This window comes from Leptodactylus fuscus, chromosome 4 (assembly GCF_031893055.1).
Source record: "Leptodactylus fuscus isolate aLepFus1 chromosome 4, aLepFus1.hap2, whole genome shotgun sequence".
Lineage (NCBI taxonomy): Eukaryota > Metazoa > Chordata > Amphibia > Anura > Leptodactylidae > Leptodactylus > Leptodactylus fuscus.
Genome location: NC_134268.1, coordinates 207,445,007 through 207,469,537, shown reverse-complemented (window position 1 = coordinate 207,469,537; position 24,531 = coordinate 207,445,007). Strand labels below are relative to the sequence as shown.

Sequence of the window (24,531 nt, the reverse complement as noted above, 5' to 3'; positions counted from 1 at the left end):
GTATAAGGACAGCCATTTTTCAGAAGGTATAAAATGGTCACAGTGGGGTCAGAGTGGACTAAAAGAAAAATTAAGCAACCAATGTTCTCCTCAATAATTCCCTACTGACTCAATTCCCATGATGGCTGGGCCGCATCTAGATTGTACCTACTGGACAAGTCCCAATACACAGATAATATCTACTCTGCCAATCACTGGCCACAATGGTAAAAAGCATTTTGTGTCTGTCAAGAACCAAGAAGTAGGGACCACTGGAGCCCTGGACAGTACCCTTTGGTTAACATCATTTTGGTTTGTAGAACAGCAGATGGAGGTGACATATGTTATATCTCCATGAGCACTGACCATGATAAGAGTGGACAATGGACTTACCTGGCATGTCTGCGTTCCAGTGCGTGTATAAAACGTCTTGCCCATTGGCCCATGTGAAAGTGTTATTATCCTTGGTATCTGAGAGCCCTGTCCAGAAATATTTCTCTGGTCTGAACCCGATCAGACTTGTTATATAGGCCTGTTCAACCCTGCAAGAAGCCGATATTAGTAGTAGAAGCCTTGTAGTTTGTGGTGCAGAGATCAGGATATTCAGGATTTCTGCTTGCTGTCATTCCATAGGAGGTTTCATTGTTTACTCCTGTATGGACATGTGGTAAAGACAAAGGTGCCCATAACAAGCCCCTGCTATCTACATGACCATAACTAACCTGTACTATGTATAAGTAATAATCACCTGTCTTCTACAGTCAGCAGGAAGGCTCCATTATTATTACATGTGCTGCTCGCTTCTGTAAATGTACCAGGAGATTCCCCTATTACATAGCAGTAGTAGCCGTGTCTCTTCCAGCCCTGGTTACAGAGAGATCAATAAGAAATCATTATTTACTTCTATTACCTCCCCCTATACATCGAAGAGAATTTTCCAACCTCTGATATTATATTTCATATTGTTTTATATTATATATACATATATATGTCATTTTATGTGATATTTATATTATACTAGCAGGAGGACCCGGCTTCGCACGGGTGTATTGCATTTTTTGTTTGTGTAGTGGCCCCATAAGAATTGTCCAGTTTTGCACCGGTGTATTTTGAATATTGTTTGTGTGTGTCCATAAGCGTCATGTGATCATGTGTATCTCATTCGGATATCAGTGTAAAACCTGTTGTTATGGAGATCTGGAGTAAAGCTGTGTGTATGTGACCTTGTGTAACAGTGTCATCCACAGCGCCCTGTCTCTTTAAAGCTGACAAAAAGTAGTGAAGAAAAATGGCTGGGATGCTATGGAAACCTGGAGTAAAACTCTAATATGTGGTACACTGTGCAGAGCCATGTATCTAATCCTTCGGCGTGAGGTACTGTGTGCTGATGCACGTATCTATTCCACGGGCATGTAGTACTATGTGGAGTGGTGTGTATCTAATCCTCTGGCGTGTGGTACTGTGTGCAGACACATGTATCTAACCCTCCCCGTTTGGTATTGTGTGCAGTAGTGTGTATCTAAACCTCCGCTGTGTGGTATTGTGTGCAGTGACGCTTATCTAATCCTCCATTGTGTGGTATTGTGTAAAGACGTGCATATCTAATCCTCCAGCGTGTAGAACTGTGCGCAGATGTGCATATCTAATCCTCTAGCGTGCAGTACTGTGTGAAGACTCACGTATCTATTCCTATGGCATTTGGAATTGTGTGTAGATGTGCACATCTAATCCTGTGGTGTTTGTAACTGTGTGCATTGGTGCGTATCCAATCCTCCGGCATGTGGTATTGTGTGCAGCGGTGCGTATCTAATCCTCCGGCATGTGGCACTGTGTGAAGATGTGCTTATCCAATCCTCTGGCGTGTGATGCTGTGTGCTGACCTGTGTATGTAATCTTCAGCGTGTGGTACTTTGTGCAAACGTGCGTATCTAATCCGTTGGGTTGTGGAACTGTGTGCAGACGTGCATATCTAATCCTCTGGCATGTGATACTGTGTGCTGACCTGTGTATCTAATCCTTCAGTGTTTGATACTTTGAGCAGATGCCCGTATCTAATCCTCTGGCGTGTGGAACTGTGTGCAGATGCACATATCTAATCCTCTGGCATGTGGAACTGTGTGCAAACGCGCATATCTAACCCTTCGGCTTGTGGAACTGTGTGTAGAAGCGCATATTTAATCCTCTGGCGTGTGATACTGTGTGCTCATCTGTGTATCTAATCCTCTGATGTGTGTATCTCAGTTTGGATATCAGTGTTGGATTGTGTATGTGGAGTGACCGTGTCTATTGCAGTTGGAATATGAGTGAAAGACTCACAGGTTTGCATTGGCTAGGGGGGGGGGGGGCGTTGTGTTTGGAATGCTTTATCTCAGCAATGGTACGTCCGAGCGAGATGGAGTCTTGTTTTAAACCTTCCCAGATACCTGAAGTATCTCTGTACCAAATTTGGTGAAGATCGGTACAGTCGTTTGGTTTGCATTAGAGAACGGACAGACGGACAGACAAGAATTCATTTTTATAATATAGAGAGATAATATATCTACATATTGTTGAAACCCAGTATTAGTGATCAGTAATCCTGTGTAATGTTATTGCCGGGTGAAGCTCCATCTGGTTATACATTTTAATGGATGGTTATCCATGTAATAGATGACTGGGCCCAGTCTACCAAGGACAGACATGATCTCTTATGATGCCCCTATACTCTAATAGGACATATGGATGGGGCAGTCCTGATATTATAACCCCACATATAATGTTCTTTACCTTATCACATCCAGGGTCGACATTGATATCTTGCTCTGGACCATTTGATAATGAGTTTCTTTTACAAATATATGGAAACTTTTTCTCACATATCTGGTCTGACCATTGTCCGTCCTGTGTAAGAATGTATTACAAGGTGAGAACGTTACCATCATCTTCATCTTCGTGGTCTCCAGGTGCACAATGTCCTACCTTAGTGGATAAGGCCACACAATCCTCTTGTCTATCACTGAGGTGAGATGGTTCTCCTCTCTGCCATGTTGTATATGTCACCGGGGATCCATCACTCCACTCAAAATATAGCGGTGTCTTCAAGTCATTCAACCCAAGCCAAACATACTCGGCATCACCTAGAAGAAAATATTATGTATGTGTAATAGTTACATGTGATCATGTGACCTCCACCAGATGGCTGGACTAGTACTGTGGCATCGTACTGAAAGAGGCAGATAGGGATTAAAAAACATGGCTGCTTACTTCTTCTCAGGAAGTGACATAATCTCCATTGGCTACATGTAGTATGGCCATGTGACCAAATGACACAATGCCACGTCCTAAGAAGAAAAGTAAATTCAGTGTGCTCACGTGGACAGATTGAGAACAATTTGATGGTTTTAAGGATCTCCTTCTGTCGGGTTGTAATTGTGCTGGAATTACTGATATGATCCTGAAATACAGAGAAATAGTGAATGTTTTCCTCCTTCAGTCTGAGCTCAGATCTTGCAGCGCTCCCTGCTGGCTCAGTGTCTGCTTACTCTGGTCTTCTGCATTCTGGGATTTGCAGTCTTTGTACAGGGCATTGTACATTACTATAATACATATTACATGAATTTCACCAAGATCAATAGGAATGACTGACCCTGTAATGTGTATGATGGGGCTTCATCTCTCCTACTAATGGCAGATGTCAGGAGAAGAAGCGTTGGGCATGTTGGTTTTCAATGTGACTAAACCTTTTGTTCTCAAGGGAGAAAATGCACCACCAGAAGCGTCCAGAAACTGCTTATTCCCTCCTCCCTTTAGAGAACACATGCACACTCAGCCAAGTTGAATATGTATAGTGGGTTGGGAGGAATAGCTGTTAGTTGCAATTTTTAGCTACTCACCATATGTAAGCTGTGATGTAATCGCACTCGCTTCTTCAATATTATGCAAACTTGCAAGATCTCCCTCTTCCCTTCTGCAGGATAACATGGCCTCCTCCCAAGTCCTAGCGTCCCTATCCAAGTAATAGCAGTGTCCATTATAAGGCATCCATGATGAAGGACAATAGGTGGGGTCCCTGGTGCCTGTAATGGGAGAGAAGAACTTCATGACCATCATATGTAAGTGACATGATTATTGGAATTCTAGGGTTATTCTGGTAATTAATATTAATCACATACCTGCACCGATCACGAGATTGGCAATCTCCGATGCCCCCATATAAAGCAGCAGGTTGTACATGGGGTTGGGGTTCCATTTTATTAAACACACCTGGACAAAATTGTTGGTACTCCTTGTTTAATGAAAGATAAACCCACAGTGGTCACAGAAATAACTTGAATTTGACAAATTGGAATTTACCAAACTACATGTTGACCAGCCACAAAGCTTCTGGGAGAATGTCCTATGGACAGATGAGACAGAAATCGAACTCTTTGGCAAGGCACATCAGCTCTATGTTCACAGATGGAAAAATGAAGCTTATCTTGAAAAGAACACTGTCCCTACTGTGAAACATGGCGGAGGCTCTGTTATGTTCTGGGGCTGCTTTGCTGCATCTGGAACAGGGTGTCTTGAATCTGTGCAGGGTACAATGAAATCTCAAGACTATCAAGGGATTCTAGAGAGAAATGTGCTGCCCAGTGTCAGAAAGCTTGGTCTCAGTTACAGGTCATGGGTCTTGCAACAGGATAATGACCCAAAACACACAGCTAAAAACACCCAAGAATGGCTAAGAGGAAAACATTGGACTATTCTGAAGTGGCCTTCTATGAGCCCTGACCTAAATCCTATTGAGCATCTTTGGAAGGAGCTGAAACAGGTCGTCTGGAAAAAGCACCCTTCAAATCTGAGACATGAGTTTGCTCATGAGAAATGGGCAAAAATACCTGTTCAGAGGTGCAGAAGTCTCATTGAAAGTTACTGGAATTGTATGAATCCTCAAAAGGTTGTGCAACAAAATATTAAGTTATCGGAACCGTCATTTCTGTCCAGGCCTGTGTCATGAGGTTTATTTTTCTTTAAGTTATGTTGACACCAAAGAGCAATGTCTGACTTTCATTTGTTCAATTTGATAGAATTTTTATTTATTATTACTGTGGTCAGATTCAAGATATTTTTGTGATCATTGTGGGGTTTTCATTCACTATACAAGGGGGAACAACAATAACACTTGGCTTCTCTTCAGCAGTCCCATGGAGATAAGTGAAGCAGCAGTGTGTATGGGCCCCATTGTTACCAGCTACATCCTCATTCTCATGATAGGTTGGGGTGTCAAACAGCCACCAATTGGTCGAGTCCACCAGGACAGAAGATCTTACAGAGTGATTTCCCTTTCTAGCTCATAGACCCATAGACCCTCTGCTACAGATGTGAATAAGTTCTTTGTGTTTATCCAAGATTTACCTCATTCAATAAGACTAAAAGACAGACCCAAACTAAGGGGCCATTCACACGGCGTAACGCCTCGCGTGTATCACAGCTGTACATGCCGGCGTTACGAGCACTCCCATTGAAGTGAATGGGAAGTGTTCGGGAGCCTTCCGCAGCGCTCGCGTGTATGGCTCATAATGAGTATTTTTACAAACCCGGCGTTATTCCGTGTGAAGGCAGCCTAAAGGTGTATTGTACAGTATCATACAAAGGGTTTAGGAATGTTTTAAAATGAAAAAAAAAAAGATAAATGTAAATCCCATCAATATTTGGTGTGACCTTTGCTCTTTGGAGGAGGAGTCCTGGATGTGATAATACGGCCCCCACAGATATAGCCCTGATCTCATCATCATCCAGTCTGCCTGGGATGACATGAAGAGATAGAAGGATTGGAGCAAGCCTACATCTATAGAAGATCTGTGCTTAGTTCTCCAAGATGGCGGAGACAACCTCCCTATTGAGTTCTTCCAAAAACTGTCTGCAAGTACCGAGAAGAACTGATGGAAGACAAAGGGTAAAGGTCACGCCAAATACTGATGCGATTTACATTTCTCTTTTCTTCATTCACCTCTTTGCATTTATTGTCAAAGACAATCTATGAACCCTTCTATTTCTGAAAGTATTCTTACTCTGTAACATTTTTTCCATGTCACTCTAACACTTTCGCACAGTTCTGTAGATCTATTCGCCTTGCTATTGAATGCTCTCTTGTCTGTAAATTGTCACTTGAGACTGTAGAGAGTCCGCTGGTTTTTGGTGGTTCCACTACCAGAAATCCCCGAGATCTTCTGTCCCTTTATCACCACTTTCTATCTCCCCCATGACGTCCATTATTTGCTTCTTTATCACACATATCTCTGTTTCCTACCTGGAGAGGGGACATCTCGGGACTTCTTGTCGCCTTTCTCACAGATATAGCCCAGGTTTTGCTTGCAGTCTTTGCTTTCCCACTTTGTGTTTTCTCCAGGATTTACCGCTACACAGTTTACACCGGGGACATCTGATGGATTTCCTAAAGAAAGCAACAAAGACCTGAATGCTAGCGTGAACCTAGCATAAGCTGTGTTATGGCTATTGAGGTAATTTATTTTCCCCATACACACCATGTTATAGGAGGACGACATTTCTAATATACATTAAATGATGTGCATGTAATTTTTTTTCTTGTTACACAGTCACCCGGTGACTAGGGTTGAGCCGACTTTGAGATTTCAAGATCGATTTTAAAATCCGATTTCTGATCATTTTCCAGCCGATCCCAATCGTGAAATTTGCTCAATCGCTGATCGAGATCTGATCTTTTCCTTTTACTTTTTGGTAGAGTTGGAAGGGACCTCAAGGGCCATCGGGTTCAACCCCCTGCGAGTGCAGGTTTTCCTAAATCATCCCAGCTATATGTTTATCCAGATTCCGCTTGAAGATTTCCATTGATGGAGCGCCCACCACCTCCCGTGGCAGCCTATTCCACTCTCTCACTCCCCTCACTGTCAGAAAGTTTTTCCTAATGTCTAATCTGTATCTCTTTCCCTTTAGTTTCATCCCATTGCTTCTTGTACTTCCTTGTGCTAATGAGAATAGGGGAGATCCCTCTGCACTGTGACTACCTTTCAGATATTTGTAGATTGGATATTTCCGATCCCGATCGCTCAACCCTACCGATGACTACTCCAGTGTCCAGAAATGGCCACCCCTCATTGATTTGTGCATGTACCTGGTAATCTCTGTTTTTATAGTTTACTTATTTTTATCTTTTTTTGAATTTTTAAAAAATCTTTACAAATGTCTATTTTTTTTTTTTACTATGAACTAAGTTAACTTTTCTTATTTAGTAAAGGGGATTTCCAGTGTAAAGATCAAGAAATATCCTAAGGATAGGTCATCCATATCAAATGAGTGGAAATCTGAAAACCCAGCATCCCCGCTGATCAGCTGTTTTTAGCTGCAGATACACAGAGAATAATGCAGGAAGCAGACAGCGCTGTTCTCTGTGCAGTGGCTTAACTGTATTACTGCAGTTTAGTTCCTATTCAAGTGAATGGAAGCTGTTCTGCAGTACCTGGTCTGGCCACAAGACAGCAAAGAGTGTTGGCAGTTTCCTGCTCCATTGTTTTTGTATCAGTTGATGAGAACAGCCGATCGATGGGGGCACCGGGTGTCAGACCCTCAGTGATCTGATATTGATGACTCTTTGGTTTCTCACTTTATGTTTTTCCCAGCATTTACAGTAACACAGTTTACGCCGGGGGCTTCTGATGGATTTTCTAAAAAAAAAAAATGCAACAAATGCATCAATATTTTTAACCCAGAAGGCCCTTTTAGGTCCAGGCTGCATATATATATGCAGTAAACTATCATCCCAAGATCCACCTCAGTGCTTACCTGGAAGACAGTTGAGATATCTAAAAGGGTCTCCACCGTCCCATCTCCAGCCAGCATTGAAATCCAGACTATTGAGCCCGATCCATAAGGGTGCGGTGAGGGTGTTTGTTAACCCTACGAGATATAGAAAAATAACATGATGGATTACATACAGTCTAGCCATACATGGCCTTTACATGAAATTAAAATTTTTCTGGTCCCAATAAAAATTTTAAATCACAAAATTGTATTTTAAAGCACCGTAATTCACAATTTCCCCAGATGTCATAACAATATTTGGGAAACTCTTTGCAAGAATCCTAAAAGGTATTGTAGGTTGGGGCCTTGTTATAGAATTCACATTAGGGCCCAGGTGTCGTTGATGTTTGTGATCATACAGACTGTAGTAAGACCATGGGACATTTTATACCAATGAAAAATTAGATAATTTTTGGGATAATAGCAGAGAAATGGGGGCTCCAGTGTATGAAGATAATCTGATCTCCTGTAAAGAATGGGATTAGATAATCTGTGACTCCACATTCATCATACATATCATACTATTGTCCTAATTCCTGTAGATCTGACGTGTCCCTTCTGATTCTTCTCTACCTCGGTTCTTACCTGCAATGAATGATTGTTCGTGTAGTTCGGTTATACTCAGCAGTTCTGCGCCTTGTTGCTGGCAGCTTCTTCTGGCTTGGTACCAAGTGAGGGCTGAATCAGAGTTAATCTGATAGTTGTCGTCAGTAACAGGATCTGCTGTCCACAAGTCCTTAGATGTAGCTGAGAAGAAAAATGTGCGACACGGTATATTAAAGGGAATATAATCCGAAAATGGCGAATTATATAAATCAGAAAATCATGTTTCGAAAAACTGATCATTAGAGATCCCCTCGATTCCTCTCCCACCTTCCCTGGCGCTTTTTTGGCTCCAATAACAGTACAGGGGAGGTGGGACAGGAACTACATCAACAGTGACCTTGAAAAAAAATAGGAAAATGCCATTGGCTGCCAAAAACATGTGACCTCTGATTGATAAGAACAGCGCCGCCCAACTTCGCGTCATTGTGAGCTTTCACTTGGTCACAGACGGAGGTCTGCGGCCATTGGCATAGGAATTAGATTCTGGTAGGCAGGGATAGGATAGGATAGGAAGGAGAAGAAAACCAACAGCTCTTTTAAGAGCTACATTCCAGAGAGAAGCTTGTCAGTGTCGTCTATCACACTAACGTGGGATTGACAGGCTGTATCTACGCAACCCATCTTTCCACAGTGTGGATGATCCTGAGTGGGATACACTGAAAGTGTATTCCCATATACGCTATATACCCCCAATCCACGTTCCAACAGTGTGCACCCCCACCCCCACCCCTGAAACTAACTTGAATACACTGTGTGTAATCCCCCAAGAATAAAATTGGGGCTACATACACCCTTCATTTGTTGCTATTGGCATATAGTGCCAGGTTCTGACTGTTAATTCCCAAAATATATTTGGTCCTGTATCCCACCCTCAATTGTTGCTATTGGCATATAGTGCCAGTTTCTGAGTGTTAATTCCCAAAATATATTGGGGCCTTCATACCACCCTCAATTGTTGCTATTGGCATATAGTGGCAGTTTCTGAGTGTTCATTCCCCAAATATATTGGGGCCTGCATCCCCCCTTAATTTGTTGATATTGGTATAAACACCCAGGTTCTGAGTGTTAATTCCACCAAATAAATTGGGGCCTACATACACCCTTAATTTCTTGGTATTGGCATATACACCCAGGTTCTGAGTGTGTTTAAGGCAGTAAAGCATATTAAAATGCGCAAGGCTCCAGGAAAGGGACGTGGACGAGGCCGTGGGCGAGGTCGGGGGAATGCTTCTGGGGAGCAAGTTAGCGGTGAAGCCACAGGGCGTCCTGTGCCTACTCCTGTGGGGCAGAAAGCATTGCGCCGCTCCACAGTCCCAGGGTTTCTTGCCACATTAACTAGGCTGCAAGGTACAAACCTTACTAGGCCCGAGAACCAGGAACAGGTTTTGCAATGGCTGTCGGATAATGCTTACAGCACATTGTCCGCCAGCCAGTCAGCCTCTACCTCCTCTCCTTCTCCTACCCAACAGTCTTGTCCTCCTACCTCCCAAAATTCTCAATCTTCCCAGAACAATAACCCCAACTTTCCCAGCTCCCTGGAGCTGTTCTCCGGTCCTTTCATTGTCCCTCAACCTGCCCCTCCATTTGCCGATTCCACAGAGCTACCAGACGAGTATCTGTGTCCACTGGAGCCTCCTCCATCTCCTGTCGATTTGGTGGCGGATGACCAGCAACCCACCCTCATCGACGATGATGAGACACAGTTGCCGTCAGGGCAGCCAGTTGCCATGAGCGTTGTGCAGGAGAAGGAGGTGAGAGAGGAGTTGGAAGAGGAGGTGGTGGACGACGAGGACACTGACCCGACCTGGACAGGGGGGATGTCAAGCGGGGAAGGTATTGTCGATGTTGAGACAGGTGCAGCACCAAAAAGGGTAGCTAGAGGCAGAGGTCAGCTGCTTCGCCGAAGCCAGGCCACACCCGGAATGTCCCAAGATGTTCAGTTTTGTACCCAGCCCCAAAAAACTCCCACCTCGAGGGCACGTTTCTCAAAAAGGTGTGAAGATGCGATGGTGAGCCTTACAATCTCGCTCTTGTGTGTGCTGAGAAAATCCCTCATTGACATCAAGGATAACTCAGATCACACAGAGGAGTCAGGGATAGCATCCGATCCATCACAGCTGGAGAGTAGGTCCACACATCTGTCCGCTTCATCGCGTTTAATGGAGGAAGAGGAGGAGGAGGAAGACCTGTCCGATGATGTGGTGATACAGGAGGCTTCCGGGCAACTTCGAATCATCCCATTGTTGCAGCACGGATGGGTAGAAAAGGAGGATGAGGAGGAAATGGAGATTGAATTTTCCGGTGGGTCCAGAGGAGTCATGCCAACTAAAACTGTGGCAGACATGGCTGAATTCATGTTGGGGTGCTTTACAACTGACAAGCGTATTGTCAAAATAATGGAGGACAACCAGTACTGGATCTTTGCTATCCTTGACCCCCGGTATAAAAACAACATCTCATCTTTTATTCCGGTAGAGGGGAGGGGCAATCGCATCAATGCTTGCCACAAGCAATTGGTGCAGAATATGATGGAGATGTTTCCAGCAAGTGACTTTGGTGGCAGAGAGGGCAGTTCCTCCATGAGGTGACCAAGTGCTCCCCGGTCCACACAAACAAGGGGCACACTGTCTAAGGTCTGGGACACCTTGATGGCACCCCCTCGCCAAAGTACCGCTACTGAGGGTCCTAGTGTCACCAGGCGTGAGAAGTATAGGCGCATGTTGCAGGAATACCTTTCCGACCACAGCCCTGTCCTCTCCGATCCCTCTGCGCCCTACACATATTGGGTGTCGAAGTTGGACCTGTGGCTTGAACTTGCCCTATATGCCTTGGAGGTGCTGTCCTGTCCTGCCGCCACCGTCCTATCTGAGAGGGTGTTCAGTACCATCATCACTGACAAGCGCAGCCGGCTGTCAGCTGAAAGTGCCGACCGGCTCACTTTGATCAAAATGAACACCCACTGGATAGAGCCTTCATTTTCGTGCCCACCTGTGTTCAGCACCCCAACATGAAAGTCGATGTCTGTGCTCAACCTCTCCAATTCCTCCTCCGCATACTCATCCACCATAAGCGTTGCACAATTCTGCTCCTACTAGGCTCCCTCTACCCTGATTTCCCAAAACTCTGCTGGTTAGAGGCTCCCTCTACCCTGATTTCCCAAAACTCTGCTGGTTAGAGGCTCCCTCCACCCTGATTTCCCACAACTCTGCTGGTTAGAGGCTCCTTCCACCATGAATTTCCCAAAACTCTGCTGGTTAGAGGCTCCCTCTACCCTGATTTCCCAAAACTCTGCTGGTTAGAGGCTCCCTCCACCCTGATTTCCCACAACTCTGCTGGTTAGAGGCTCCTTCCACCATGAATTTCCCAAAACTCTGCTGGTTAGAGGCTCCCTCCACCATGAATTTCCCACAACTCTGCTGGTTAGAGGCTCCCTCCACCATGAATTTCCCAAAACTCTGCTGGTTAGACTATAATGGGGTTTGAAACCCGTTCGAACAGTTGAACAGTAAGCGGCTGTTCGAATCAGATTTCGAACCTCGAACATTTTAGTGTTTGCTCATCTCTACTGATCATCTTGTGGAACAAATATTTGGACATGTCCAGCCAAGAGGAAAGGTAAGGAAGGACACATCTATAATACACAACTCTGTTGATGTACATGACTATTACACTTACATTTAGATGGACAAAATCCATACAGCTGGTCTGTGTCATAATCTGAGGTTGTAGAGCACCAGGGTCTTCCATCAGATCGTCCATCACTTGTACAGTCTACATAAACCTTGTTGTTGTACTTGAAAGGGAACTTGCAGGGCTGACCATTACTATTCCCCCTCAGAGTGTATATTTCTGTGGAAAACCAAATTACATGTCCTCATGGTAGAATCAATATCTAATGAATTACCATTACTTGTGATATATACAAGGTGTGACGGATTTATCAGAGCTAAAGATTTGATTCTGTTACAATTGTAAACTCTAAAATCTAAGCTAGAGTAATACAGAGCTACCATGTTTCTCCGAAGATAAGACCGGACCTTATATTATTTATTTAAAGGACTAGGGTTTATTTTTGTTTTAGGTCTCAATTTTTTTCCACGAACAGGAATGACACATTTGATTGCTTTTTATTTAAATTAGCTATAGGGGGAAGATCACAGGCATGAATGCCGGGTCTCTGCGGTAATGTACAGCGGAGACCTGGTGCAGTAGCTATGGCAGTTGTACAACTTTGGTGGGAAGGAGGGAAGGTCACACTCAACAATGCCTGAGATCAAAGTAGATACTGAGCGCAGGCATTAACTCCAGGTCTGCACTGTACATTACAGTGGAGACCTGGTACAGTAGCTATGGCAGCCACTCTGCAACAGAGCAGCTGCCATCTTTAAGGACCCCATATCCGCTTTAATTACACAGCAGATGTTGGGAAAAGGTTAAACTAGCTAGGGCTTATTTATGGAGTAGGGATTATTCTTGGGAAACACGGTACAAGTAAAAACAAGAGGGTGAAAAACCAAAGCTGAAAAGCTGAGCTCTCTTATATATAGGGTTATATGATAGAGGAGAGAAGCTGAGCTCTGCGATATATAGGGTTATATGATAGAGGAGAGAAGCTGAGCTATGTGATATATAGGGTTATATGATAGAGGAGAGAAGCTGAGCTCAGTGATATATAGGGTTATATGATAGAGGAGAGAAGCTGAGCTCTGTGATATATAGGGTTATATGATAGAGGAGAGAAGCTGAGCTCAGTGATATATAGGGTTATATGATAGAGGAGAGAAGCTGAGCTCTGTGATATATAGGGTTATATGATAGAGGAGAGAAGCTGAGCTCCGTGATATATAGGGTTATATGATAGAGGAGAGAAGCTGAGCCCTGTGATATATAGGGTTATATGATAGAGGAGAGAAGCTGAGCTCTGTGATATATAGGGTTATATGATAGAGGAGAGAAGCTGAGCTCTGTGATATATAGGTTATATGATAGAGGAGAGAAGCTGAGCTCAGTGATATATAGGGTTATATGATAGAGGAGAGAAGCTGAGCTCTGTGATATATAGGTTATATGATAGAGGAGAGAAGCTGAACTCTGTGATATATAGGGTTATATGATAGAGGAGAGAAGCTGAGCTCAGTGATATATAGGTTATATGATAGAGGAGAGAAGCTGAGCTCTGTGATATATAGGTTATATGATAGAGGAGAGAAGCTGAGCTCAGTGATATATAGGGTTATATGATAGAGGAGAGAAGCTGAGCTCTGTGATATATAGGTTATATGATAGAGGAGAGAAGCTGAACTCTGTGATATATAGGGTTATATGATAGAGGAGAGAAGCTGAGCTCTGTGATATATAGGTTATATGATAGAGGAGAGAAGCTGAGCTCTGTGATATATAGGTTATATGATAGAGGAGAGAAGCTGAGCTCAGTGATATATAGGGTTATATGATAGAGGAGAGAAGCTGAGCTCTGTGATATATAGGTTATATGATAGAGGAGAGAAGCTGAGCTCTGTGATATATAGGTTATATGATAGAGGAGAGAAGCTGAGCTCAGTGATATATAGGGTTATATGATAGAGGAGAGAAGCTGAGCTCTGTGATATATAGGTTATATGATAGAGGAGAGAAGCTGAACTCTGTGATATATAGGGTTATATGATAGAGGAGAGAAGCTGAGCTCTGTGATATATAGGGTTATATGATGGAGGAGAGAAACTGAGATCTGTGATATATAGGGTTATATGATAGAGGAGAGAAGCTGAGCTCTGTGATATATAGGTTATATGATAGAGGAGAGAAGCTGAGCTCTATGATATATAGGTTATATGATAGAGGAGAGAAGCTGAGCTCTATGATATATAGGGTTATATGATGGAGGAGAGAAGCTGAGCTCTGTGATATATAGGGTTATACAGTATTATTAAGACAGAGGAGCTGAGCTTTGTATATATAGAGTTATACAATATAAGGGAATTAATACAAAGGCAGACTAGATTGACCACATGATCTTTGTCCATCTTCTCCTTACCTTCATAAGAATTACTACATAAATCCTCCTTTGTAGAATAGATTCTCCATTGGCTCCCGTCTCCTGTGCTATTGGAGATGATGATTTTCTTTCTATCTCTGCAGGTCATGTATAGATCACCATTGGTGACTCCAAACAAAGTCTCATTATTACATTGCCATTTCTGGAGGTGACTGTTGGCGTCACATGTATGCAGCCCCACTGCTGACCCTTCTGTTATAGACGCTACAGACAGGCAGTGTGATGTCCCTACATTTATAAGCTGCTCCTCAGAAATCCATTGAAATTTCTGCCTAATAGAATTCTCATTACATTCAGCCATGACGAGGGAAGAATCCTCTGCTTGTAGACATCGCTTGTCGGGGGCATTGTAGATTAATAATGTTTTGGCACCTGAAAAGAGAGATGAATGTATTTATAGTTTTGCAAATCTGACATCTCTAGGCACAACGGGAGGTACTTTGCAGGTGGTGTTAGTTATTACATGTCTGTAATCCATATAAACCAGTATAAAGTATTGTAACACCCTCCAGACGTTCCAGTGACTATTACATCTCCTCCTGCTCTCAGTGCACTGGACATATCTATAGGTGTATGTAGGTGTCCGGCGTAAGGAGTGATAGATTATTATTTACTGTTACATAAACTCCATAACCTATTATATCACCACCAGTCTGTAAGATATGGGAGGTCAAGAACATGTGAAGTGATGATGTCTCTACTTACATTCTGTAGTCCTATAAATAAGAGGATATTACAGTCATAATCTGGCATTGTTTTAGCTATGCAATATAGTCAGAAAATAGATACATAATATACTATTGCTGTTTCTGTTACCAATGTCTCACATCTGTACCCAAGTCTAGTACCTATTCCCATGACTAAACCTGTACCTGTTTGTAATATCTGTACTCATGTCTAGTACTTATTTCCATGTTTAGCACTAGAGATGAGCGAACACTAAAATGTTCGAGGTTCGAAATCCGTTTCGAACAGTCGCTCACTGTTCGACTGTTCGAACGGGTTTCAAACCCCATTATAGTCTATGGGGAACATATATTCATTAAGGGGGAACCCAAATCCGTCTCAGGAGGGTCACCAAGTCCACTATGACACCACAGGAAATGATGACAACACCTCTGGAATGACACTGGGACAGCAGGGGAAGCATGTCTGGGGGCATCTAACACACCAAAGACCCTCTATTACCCCAACATCACAGCCTAACAACTACACACTTTACACATTCAAAAAAACCTCTATCAAAGTGGGAAAATACCTGGAAACCTTCTTTACTCCCCAAATGGATGGACACAAACCCCAATTTAAGCTCAACAAACATTAACAACCACCCCTTTAAATCACGTTCCCCATGACAACCACAGATGGAATAGGCAATGGGAAATCCTTCAGTCCTCACCCTGAACTGTCATGTGGATGTGTGTGTGTGTGTGTGTGTGTGTGTGTGTGATGTGGTAAGACCTTCCAAAATTCACTTTTATGGCCCTTAACATGAGCCCTTCCAAACAAAGTTACAGGACCTTAAGCTGAGCAACCAGCAGAGATTGAGGCCCTTGGCATGATTAGAGCCTTGCACCAGCAGTGTTTTTGGCACTTAGGGTGAGTTTAGCCTTGCACCAGCGTGTGTCCCGTAACATCAGGCTGGCCCTAAGTTCTGCGCTTTGCATAAAGTTCCACTTGACCACCAACGCGTGGACAAGTACATGCGGCCAGGGACGCTACATCTCAATCACGGCACACTGGCTGAATGTAGTTGAGGCTGGGACCGGGTCACAAACTGTGGTGGCCTGCCTTCTCTCCCCGCCCATTATTCCTGGCAAGAGTGCTGAAACACCACCCTCCTCCTCCGTCGTTAAATTGATCCCAGCTACGAGCTGGAAACGCTGCAACACTGGCGTGAGGAGACGTCAGCAGGCTGTGCTGAAGCTCATCAGCTTCGGGGAAAGACAGCACACTGCCTCTGAGGTCAGGGATGCCATCCTGGATGAGATGGCAATGTATTTTTCCCCGCTGCCCCTGGGGCCAGGCTTTTTTGTCTTGTTGGAGGGCTCTGGAGCTTGCCAGCCTCCAAGACGTTCCATGCCTGGCCCACATGTTCAATGTAGTGGTGCAACGGTTTTTAAAATCATACCCCAAATTAGCGGAGCTAAGGCTGAAAGTGCGGCGCTTGGCCACCCACTTTCGCAAGTCTACACTAGCCGCTGCTAGCCTCAAAACACTCCAGCAAGGCCCACATCTGCCCGAACACCGGCTGTTGTCCGTAGTCCACACACGCTGAAACCCTACATACCATATCTTGACCAGGGTGTGAGCTGCACAGACCTTTGATGGAGTTCCATCTACGAAACCCAAGGGTTCCTCAAAGTCAGCTCCCTCAGTTTCTGCACCATGAGTTTCCATGGGTTGCAGAGTTATGGCTAGAGGCAGAGGCATGGATAGGGGTGATGTCTAGGGGAAAAAGCAGTGTGGATGTGGAGGCAAGCTAAGCAGCAAAAACTGGGGATACAAGCAGAGGCATGGACTGGGGTGATGTCTAGGGGCAAAAGCAGTGTGGATGTGGAGGCAAGCTAAACAGGGAAAAAGGTGGCTAGAGGCAGAGGCATGTCCAGAGTCACAGGACAGCTTCTTGACAGAAGCTAGGCCTGAGCCAGCCAGGCCTGAGCCAGCAAGGCCCAAGATGCTCTCTTTTCTAGCCTCCTTAGAAAAAGTCCGCCATCGAGGCCACGTTCCTCGAGGGGGGAGATAATTTGTAAATGTATAGGTGGAGGACAAACTGAGTGTGGTTTGCACACTTTGCAATGCTAAACTGAGTAGGGGCTTTAAAAAGAGCAACTTTACCACCTCTGTCATGTGCCGTCATTTGTAAAGCAAGCCCTGGGCTCAGTGGGTGACAGCAAGCGCAGGACAATCGTCATCTGGCATTGCGGCCACTGCCTCTCCCACTGTTGACAGTGCTGGCGCTGCAGTCCATACCACCATCCAGGTCACCTCCAAATCTAACTCTGACACTTTGGGGAGTTCACCCTCATCCTCCCCTTTTCCTGCCACTTCTCCTTTTGCCTGCGCCATCATGCACCTCTTCCCAGCAACTCCCCATCTCCCAGGCCTTTCATTCCAGGCTAAAGTACAGCGCAACCCACCCACAACCTAAGGCTTCAACAGCCTCATCTTAAAACTTCTGGCCCAGGAGATGTTGGCGTTCCGGCTTGTGGAAACTGCCGTTTTTGGGCCTGCTGGTTTCTGCACCACCTCACTGTGCCGTCCACACCTTTCACCAGCACTTTTCCCCAAACATGAGGCGGTCCCTAAGTTCAGCGCTTTGCACAAAGTTCCACTTGACCACCTACGCATGGACAAGTGCATGCAGACAGGGACAGTACCTTTCAATCTTGGCAAACTGGTTGAATGTAGTTGAGGCGGGGACCGGGTCGCAAAATGTGGTGGACTGACTTGTCTCCCCACACAACATTCCTGGGAGGAGGGCTGAAACACCACCCTCCTCCTCCGCCGTTAAGTGGACCCCAGCTACGAGCTGGAAACGCTGCAATACTGGCGTAGGGAGATATCAGCAGGCCCTGCAGAAGCTCTTCAGCTTTGGGGCCAGACAGCACACTGCGTACAAAGTGGGTCATGCCATCCTCGTTTTTGTCACTGCACCTGGGCCCAGGCATGTTGTCATGTGTGATAATGGCCGGAACCTGGGATCGGCTCTGTAGCTTGGCAGCCTGCAACATGTTCCATGCCTGGGCCACGTTTTTAACTCAGTGCTGCAACGGTTTTTAAATAAGTACCCCAATGTTCCCGAGCTACTGGTGAAAGTGCTGCACTTGTGCGGATAGTTTTGAAAGTCTATAGTAGCCGCTGCTAGCCTCTATGCACTCCTACAACGCCTGTATCTGCCCAAACAATGTCTGTTGTGCGACGTCTCCACACGCTGGAACTAAACATATCATCTGTTGAGCAGAGTGTGTGAGCAGCACAGACCTTTGATGGAGTTACAACTGCAAAACCCTAGGGTTCATCAAAGTCAGCTCCCTCAGTTGCTCAACCATGAGTGGCCATGGGTGGCAGACTTATGTGAAATCCTATCCCATCCATTGCACTGGACACAAAACATTAGTATGCGCTCATCACAACTCCGGATATGGCAGCTGCGTTAAGCAGGGTGCAGGGTACAGCACAGACCAGGCTCGAGCACCAGGAACAGGTGTTAGAAATACTGGAGCATCCGCCATTTCCTTCCAATTTTGTGGTTGTGGACCCGCCACCGATGTTTCTAGACCTCAGTGGGGATGATGAGACACAGTTGCCATCAGGGCAAGCTGTGGTTATGTGCGGTTTGCAGTAAGGGGACAGTGCGCAATTGGAAGAGGAGTTGGTGGACGATGAGGCCACCGACCCCACATGGACAGGGGTGATGTCTAGGGGCGAAAGCAGTGTAGATGTGGAGGGAAGCTAAATCAACAAAAAAGCTGGGTAGAAGCAGAGGCATAAACTGGGGTGATGTCTAGGGGCGAAAGCAGTGTAGATGTGGAGGGAAGCTAAGCAGCAAAAACGGTGGGTAGAGGCAAAGGCATGCAAAACTGTACCCTGTTGCAAGACTTATTCCTAGGTCTGGGACACGTTAATGGCCCCCTCTGGCCAAATTACTGCCACTCGGGCCTACTGTCACCAGGAGGGACAAGTATAGGCGCATGTAGTGGGAGTACCTGGCCGACACCAGCTCTGTCCTCTCCAATACCTCTGTGCCCTATACTTATTTTCTTATAAGTTTTTCGGCAATACACAACTCCTATCAAGTTCCCTTGGCATCTCAGAGGATGTGGCCTCAGTGATGAAAAACACATATGAGTTCTCTTGGCAATGTGCTGTAAGAGAACCCTGGAGCAACCAACTGTATTAAGTTAGCATAGCATCCAGCATGGCTAAATGCAGCAAAACAATTTGTACCACTTCCAGAGATGGTAACTTTAGTGCTGCATTTGGCAATGGATGGTGTAACGGGATTAGCTGAGGGATCGCTGTCTTAACCACTTTTTGGCACAAAATGAAAGTCCAAAGCCAAGTATGGTGCAAGGATATGATGCAAGGACACCTACATATCTGTCTCTGACACATTGGGGAGTTCACCCCCATCCGCCCTTTTGGCCTGCACCATCATGCGCCTCTTCCTAGCCACTCCACATCTCCCAGGCTTTTCATTGCAGGCTGAAGTACAGCACAAAGGTAGAAGAAATGTACTTGGCACTCACCCAGCTGCATAAAATTCAGACTTTATTTTTCATTTCCAGGATAAAAAAACACACATGTTGGTACGGGAGGAGGCACACTCTGAGCTGAGCGACAGCCGTTTCGTGCTAGGTTGCACTTTTTCAAGCTCAATAACTCCACAGAGTGTGCTACCTTCTTTTATAGCACAGCACATAACAAATAAATTAGCGGCAAACGCTGTAACACTGGCGTGGGGAGATGTCAGAAGGACGTGCTGAAGCTCATCAGCTTGGGGGACAGACAGCACAGTGCCTCCGAGGTCAGGGATGCCATCCTGGCTGAGATGGCAATGTTTTTTTCCCTGCTACACCTGGGGTCTGGCATTTTTGCATCTGTGATAATGGCCGGAACCTTCTAGCAGATCTGGAGCTTGCCAGACTCAAACACGGTCCACACATGGCCCACGTTTTCAACTTGTTGGTGCAATGGTTCTTTGAAACCTACACCATTGTGCCTGATATACTGGTCAAAATGTGTGGCCATTTACGTAAGTGAGAAGTAGCCTCTGCTAGGCAGAAAACATTCAGAGCACACTCCTCTCATCTTCGCACCGTTGGCTGGCGGAGGAAGACGAGGGGGATGGAGTGGCATTTGATGTCCCTGTCCCACACGAGGCTTGAGGGTGCACTTCAGTGCATCCCATTGCTTCACCACAGATGGTGTGAAGGGGAGTGGAAAATGGAGGAAATGGAGAGTGACCCTTACAGTTGGGGGCAGCAAAGTCATGCCAAGTAACACACTGGCACACATGGCTGACTTCATGTTGGGTTGCTTTTCAAGAGACAAAGGCATAGTTCACATCATGAAGAGCTAATACTGGATTTTTGCAAGCCTCGACCCCTGGTATAGGTCTAATGTCTGTTCCTTTGTTATATTAGGGGAGAGGAAAAAAAATTGCAAAAATAATTGGCACAAGCAACTGGTGCAGAATATGATGGGAATGTTTCCGTAAACCCTCTTGGGCGTCAGAGAGGATATTTCCTCCATGAGGCTCACAACTTCCATCCACTGCACAACCACCAGGGGAACACTGTACAAGGTCTGGTACACGTTAATGTTTCCCCCCCCCCCTCTCTCCCTGCCCAAACTACTGCCAGTTAGGGGCCTAGTGTCATCATGAGGGAAAAGTATAGGCGCATGTTGCGTGCGTACCTGACCAACCACAGACCTGTCCTCTCCGATCCCTCTACGAATTACACTAATTGGGTGTATATATATTGGTATGAAGGCCCCAATTTATTTAGGGAATTGACACTGACAACCCAGGTGAATATGCTAATACCCAGAAATTTTACATGTATGTATCCCCAAATAATTTGGGGATTTAACATTAATAACCCAGGTGAATATGCCAATACCCAGAAATTTTAAATGAAGGTATCCCCAAATTATTTGGAGAATTTGCACTGACAACCTGGGTGAATATGGCAAGAGCCTGAGATGTAGGGTGTATGTATCCCCAAATTATTTGGGGAATTAACACTGACAACCCAGGTGAATATACCAAGTTAGGTGCGAGGGGGTGTAGGGGCACACTGTCATACCCTATATACCCTTAATCCACATTCTATGGGCTGAGCATTTCAGTGTATGCCAGTTAGTTCTGGGGGGTACACTGTTAGGACGTGGATTAAGGGTATATAGGGTATGTGAGAATACACGTTCAGTGTATCCCACTTAGTATTATCCCCACCGCGGAAAGCTGTGTAGCGCTGATGCAGCCTGTGAATCCCACGTTAGCGTTAGTGGGTAGACACTATGACAATCATTTTTTTGGATTCTCCCTTCAATGTAGCTCTTAAAAGAGTTGTTGGTTTTCTTCTCCTTCCTATCCTATCCTATCCCTGCCTAGCAGAATCTAATCCCTATCTAAATGGACTAAGACCTCCGTCTGTGACCAAGTGAAAGCTCAGAATGACGGAAAGCTGGGCGGCGCTGTTCTTATGAATCAGAGGTCACATGTTTTCAGTAGCCAATGGGTTTTTTCAAATTTTTTTTCAATGTCCCTATTGTCGTAGTTCCTGTCCCACCTTCCCTGTGCTGTTATTGGTGGAAAAAAAGCGCCAGGGAAGGTGGGAGGGGAATCGAGTTTTTAGTCAGTTTACCATACGGTGTTCGATTCGATTCGAACATGGCGAATAGCGTGATATCCGATCGAACATGTGTTCTATAGAACACTGTTCACTCATCTCTATTTAGCACCTGCATCCACCTTGCACTTGTTTAGTATTTGTACTTATGTCTAGTACCTGAACCTACCCCTAGCATCTGTACTCATATCTAACACCTGTACCCAGTTCTCGTACCTATTACCATATCTGGCTCCTGCACTTATTTCTAGTACCTCTATCCATATCTATTACTTGTACCCATGTCTAGAACCTATAATCATTTGGTGTACCTACACCTCTGTCTAGTACCTGTACCCATGTTTAACACCTGTACCCATGCCTAGATTCCTGCCCAGCACAAATTGGTGTGAAACTCTTATTTTGAAAAAGAAGGTCTACAGCAGATCAGAATTGTATAATGATGTTCTGCAGCAGCTGAGGTGCATATCATGAGGTTCTGCAGTATATGAGTATATGAGTATACAGTATATACAAATCAGTCCTATTATGTGATGGACACACAGGTGCTCGGCTTGTTACACTTATTAGAGCTGTTTCCTGTGACGAGTCCTGCACCTGTATGTCCATCACATGACCAGTAAACTATGAAGGTCCCTACTGAATGGAAGCAAGCAGAGATTTCTAAACCCCGAGGAACTTATACAGAAGAACTTATGCAGAACAGAATCCCATTGACTTCAATGAGTTCCGTTTAACGCGTGTAACACATTGAAGTCAATTGGATTCTGTTTTGCAACGCTGATTCTTACACAAGTTATCGTGCAAGAATCAGTGCCGCGTTACATCATGTGAATGCGCCCAGATAGGAAAAATAACGTGTAGTGTTTGATAAAAACCTGTTTACTTCATTAGATTGTCTCAGGATAGATATTGAAATACCGTATGTCACCAATGTTCCAGTAATGGGGTCTTACTACTGCGAACTACTCCGAATACTAGAGCAAAGTAGCTCTGCATGGGGGGCTCCACCAAACAGCAGTCGGTCACCTACCTATCAGACGTTGGTGGGATACCCTAGTGACCTACACCCCCAATCACCCCATGGGACATATATATAGGCTGCCTATATGTCCAGACATATCTATAACCCGCACCCTAGGACATGTAAGTACAGTGTAACTTACCCAGCAGACCAGCCGGCCACATAAGGTATAGAAGTGTGAGTAATATGGAGACAGTCATTGTATATATCGCATTATTCTGTCCAGTAATGTTGTATGGATATCTCTGCAGTGAGCAAGTCCTACTAGAGGTCAATGTGGTCTATATATAATGAAGGTTTATATGGTCACATGGGACCTAACAGGACCTCCCAGTCCTAAGAACACACATAATCTACAGTAATTTCACTTCACTATTATTACATCATACCATAAAAAAAAAAAGTTACGATCCTCCAGTATGGGGCACACCTCTTAGTCAGCTCATGAGTTCTTTGGAAATATTTTGTAATTTGATGTCTGAGTCACTTTTAAAATTAAATTTATAGAAAAAAGGGTAAAGCGCAATGACTTCCCATATTTGTATCTACAGTGTTCTGATAAGCAGAATTAAGTGGCTGTAAATATCCAAATCCTTGTGGCCACCACGTATGGGGATTATGGGAGGAAAGGCTCAGTGGTAGCAGCAGTGGACCCAGACAATCAGAGACAAACACAAAAATTCAGGTGCAAACAGCTTTTACCCTGTACGTTTATTTTACATAGCAGCAAAACAAAAATAAGCCTTAACTTCAGGTAAAACAATAACAGAAATCCTGCTCGTCTGAGCTTCTAACTTTACAGCAAACACCCTAACTGTACATGTAGCTTGCTTCAGCCACACGGTCAATACGGAGCACAGTAACAGGCAACAGTTCAGACTGGTCTCTAAGCAGTTTGCAGTGAGTTAGGACAGAACCCGGCTCCTCCGCTCTCCCCCAGGAACCGCCCAGAACAGAGGTCTTGTCAAATTTCTCAGCCTCTCACTTAAACCAAATCAATTTTCTCTAGGCTGGGATGACACTGGGGGCAGAGATGGAGAGGACGGCATGACACTGGGGGCAGAGATGTGGGGACATGAATCTGGGGGAAGAGATGGGGGAACATGAATCTGGGGGCAGAGATGGAAGGGACATGTCCCTCTTTCAGTTCTTCAAAAGTTGGGAGGTATGCAGTTGAGGCTTTGTTACAGACATCTGTGTTGTAGCCTCACTTCACACATAAGTGAGGAGTCTGGGGGAGATATAGCGACCTTCCAGAATTTTACCAGTCACCTTCTCACAGCATACATGAGATGTTTTCCACCAATCAGATGTTTATGCTATATACCAAGGGTAGGGAACGTACGGCTCTCCAGCTGTTGCAAAACTACAATTCCCAACATGCATACTTGCTCTGCTGTTCTTGGAACTCCCATGGAAGTGAATGGAGCATGATGGGAGTTGTAGTTTCACAGCAGCTGGAGAGCCAAAGGTTCCCTATCCCTGCTATATACCATGGTATGTAAAGCTTTTTACAGACATTCATTGACTATTAAAGTCATGGCAGTCATGGTTAGCTGCACGGAATGTTTACACGTGGAATGCAAATTCCGCCATGTGAACATACCATTAATAGTCCAAGATGATAAAGATTGTGTCCATTTTGGGGGAAAGATTAGACTGATAGGGTCTCAGACAGTCAGAATACAATAGGAAATGATATATAC

The 24,531-nt window shown here is 44.8% G+C and overlaps 1 protein-coding gene across 1 annotated transcript in view; it reads right to left on the bottom strand.

Annotated features, from left to right (window-relative positions):
• The window catches only part of LOC142200942 (macrophage mannose receptor 1-like), a 92,992-nt gene extending 69,967 nt beyond the window's left edge, over positions 1-23,025 (bottom strand). The window contains exons 1-11 of the mRNA XM_075271688.1: positions 22,968-23,025; positions 14,420-14,812; positions 12,061-12,234; positions 8,365-8,526; positions 7,762-7,875; positions 6,251-6,394; positions 3,852-4,034; positions 2,938-3,095; positions 2,746-2,859; positions 728-843; positions 369-521 (exon numbers count right to left, since the gene is read on the bottom strand). Coding sequence (XP_075127789.1) covers positions 369-521; positions 728-843; positions 2,746-2,859; positions 2,938-3,095; positions 3,852-4,034; positions 6,251-6,394; positions 7,762-7,875; positions 8,365-8,526; positions 12,061-12,234; positions 14,420-14,812; positions 22,968-23,025 — 1,769 coding nt within the window. The remainder of the gene's footprint in view (positions 1-368; positions 522-727; positions 844-2,745; positions 2,860-2,937; positions 3,096-3,851; positions 4,035-6,250; positions 6,395-7,761; positions 7,876-8,364; positions 8,527-12,060; positions 12,235-14,419; positions 14,813-22,967) is intronic.
• Between the last annotated feature and the right edge of the window lie 1,506 nt (positions 23,026-24,531).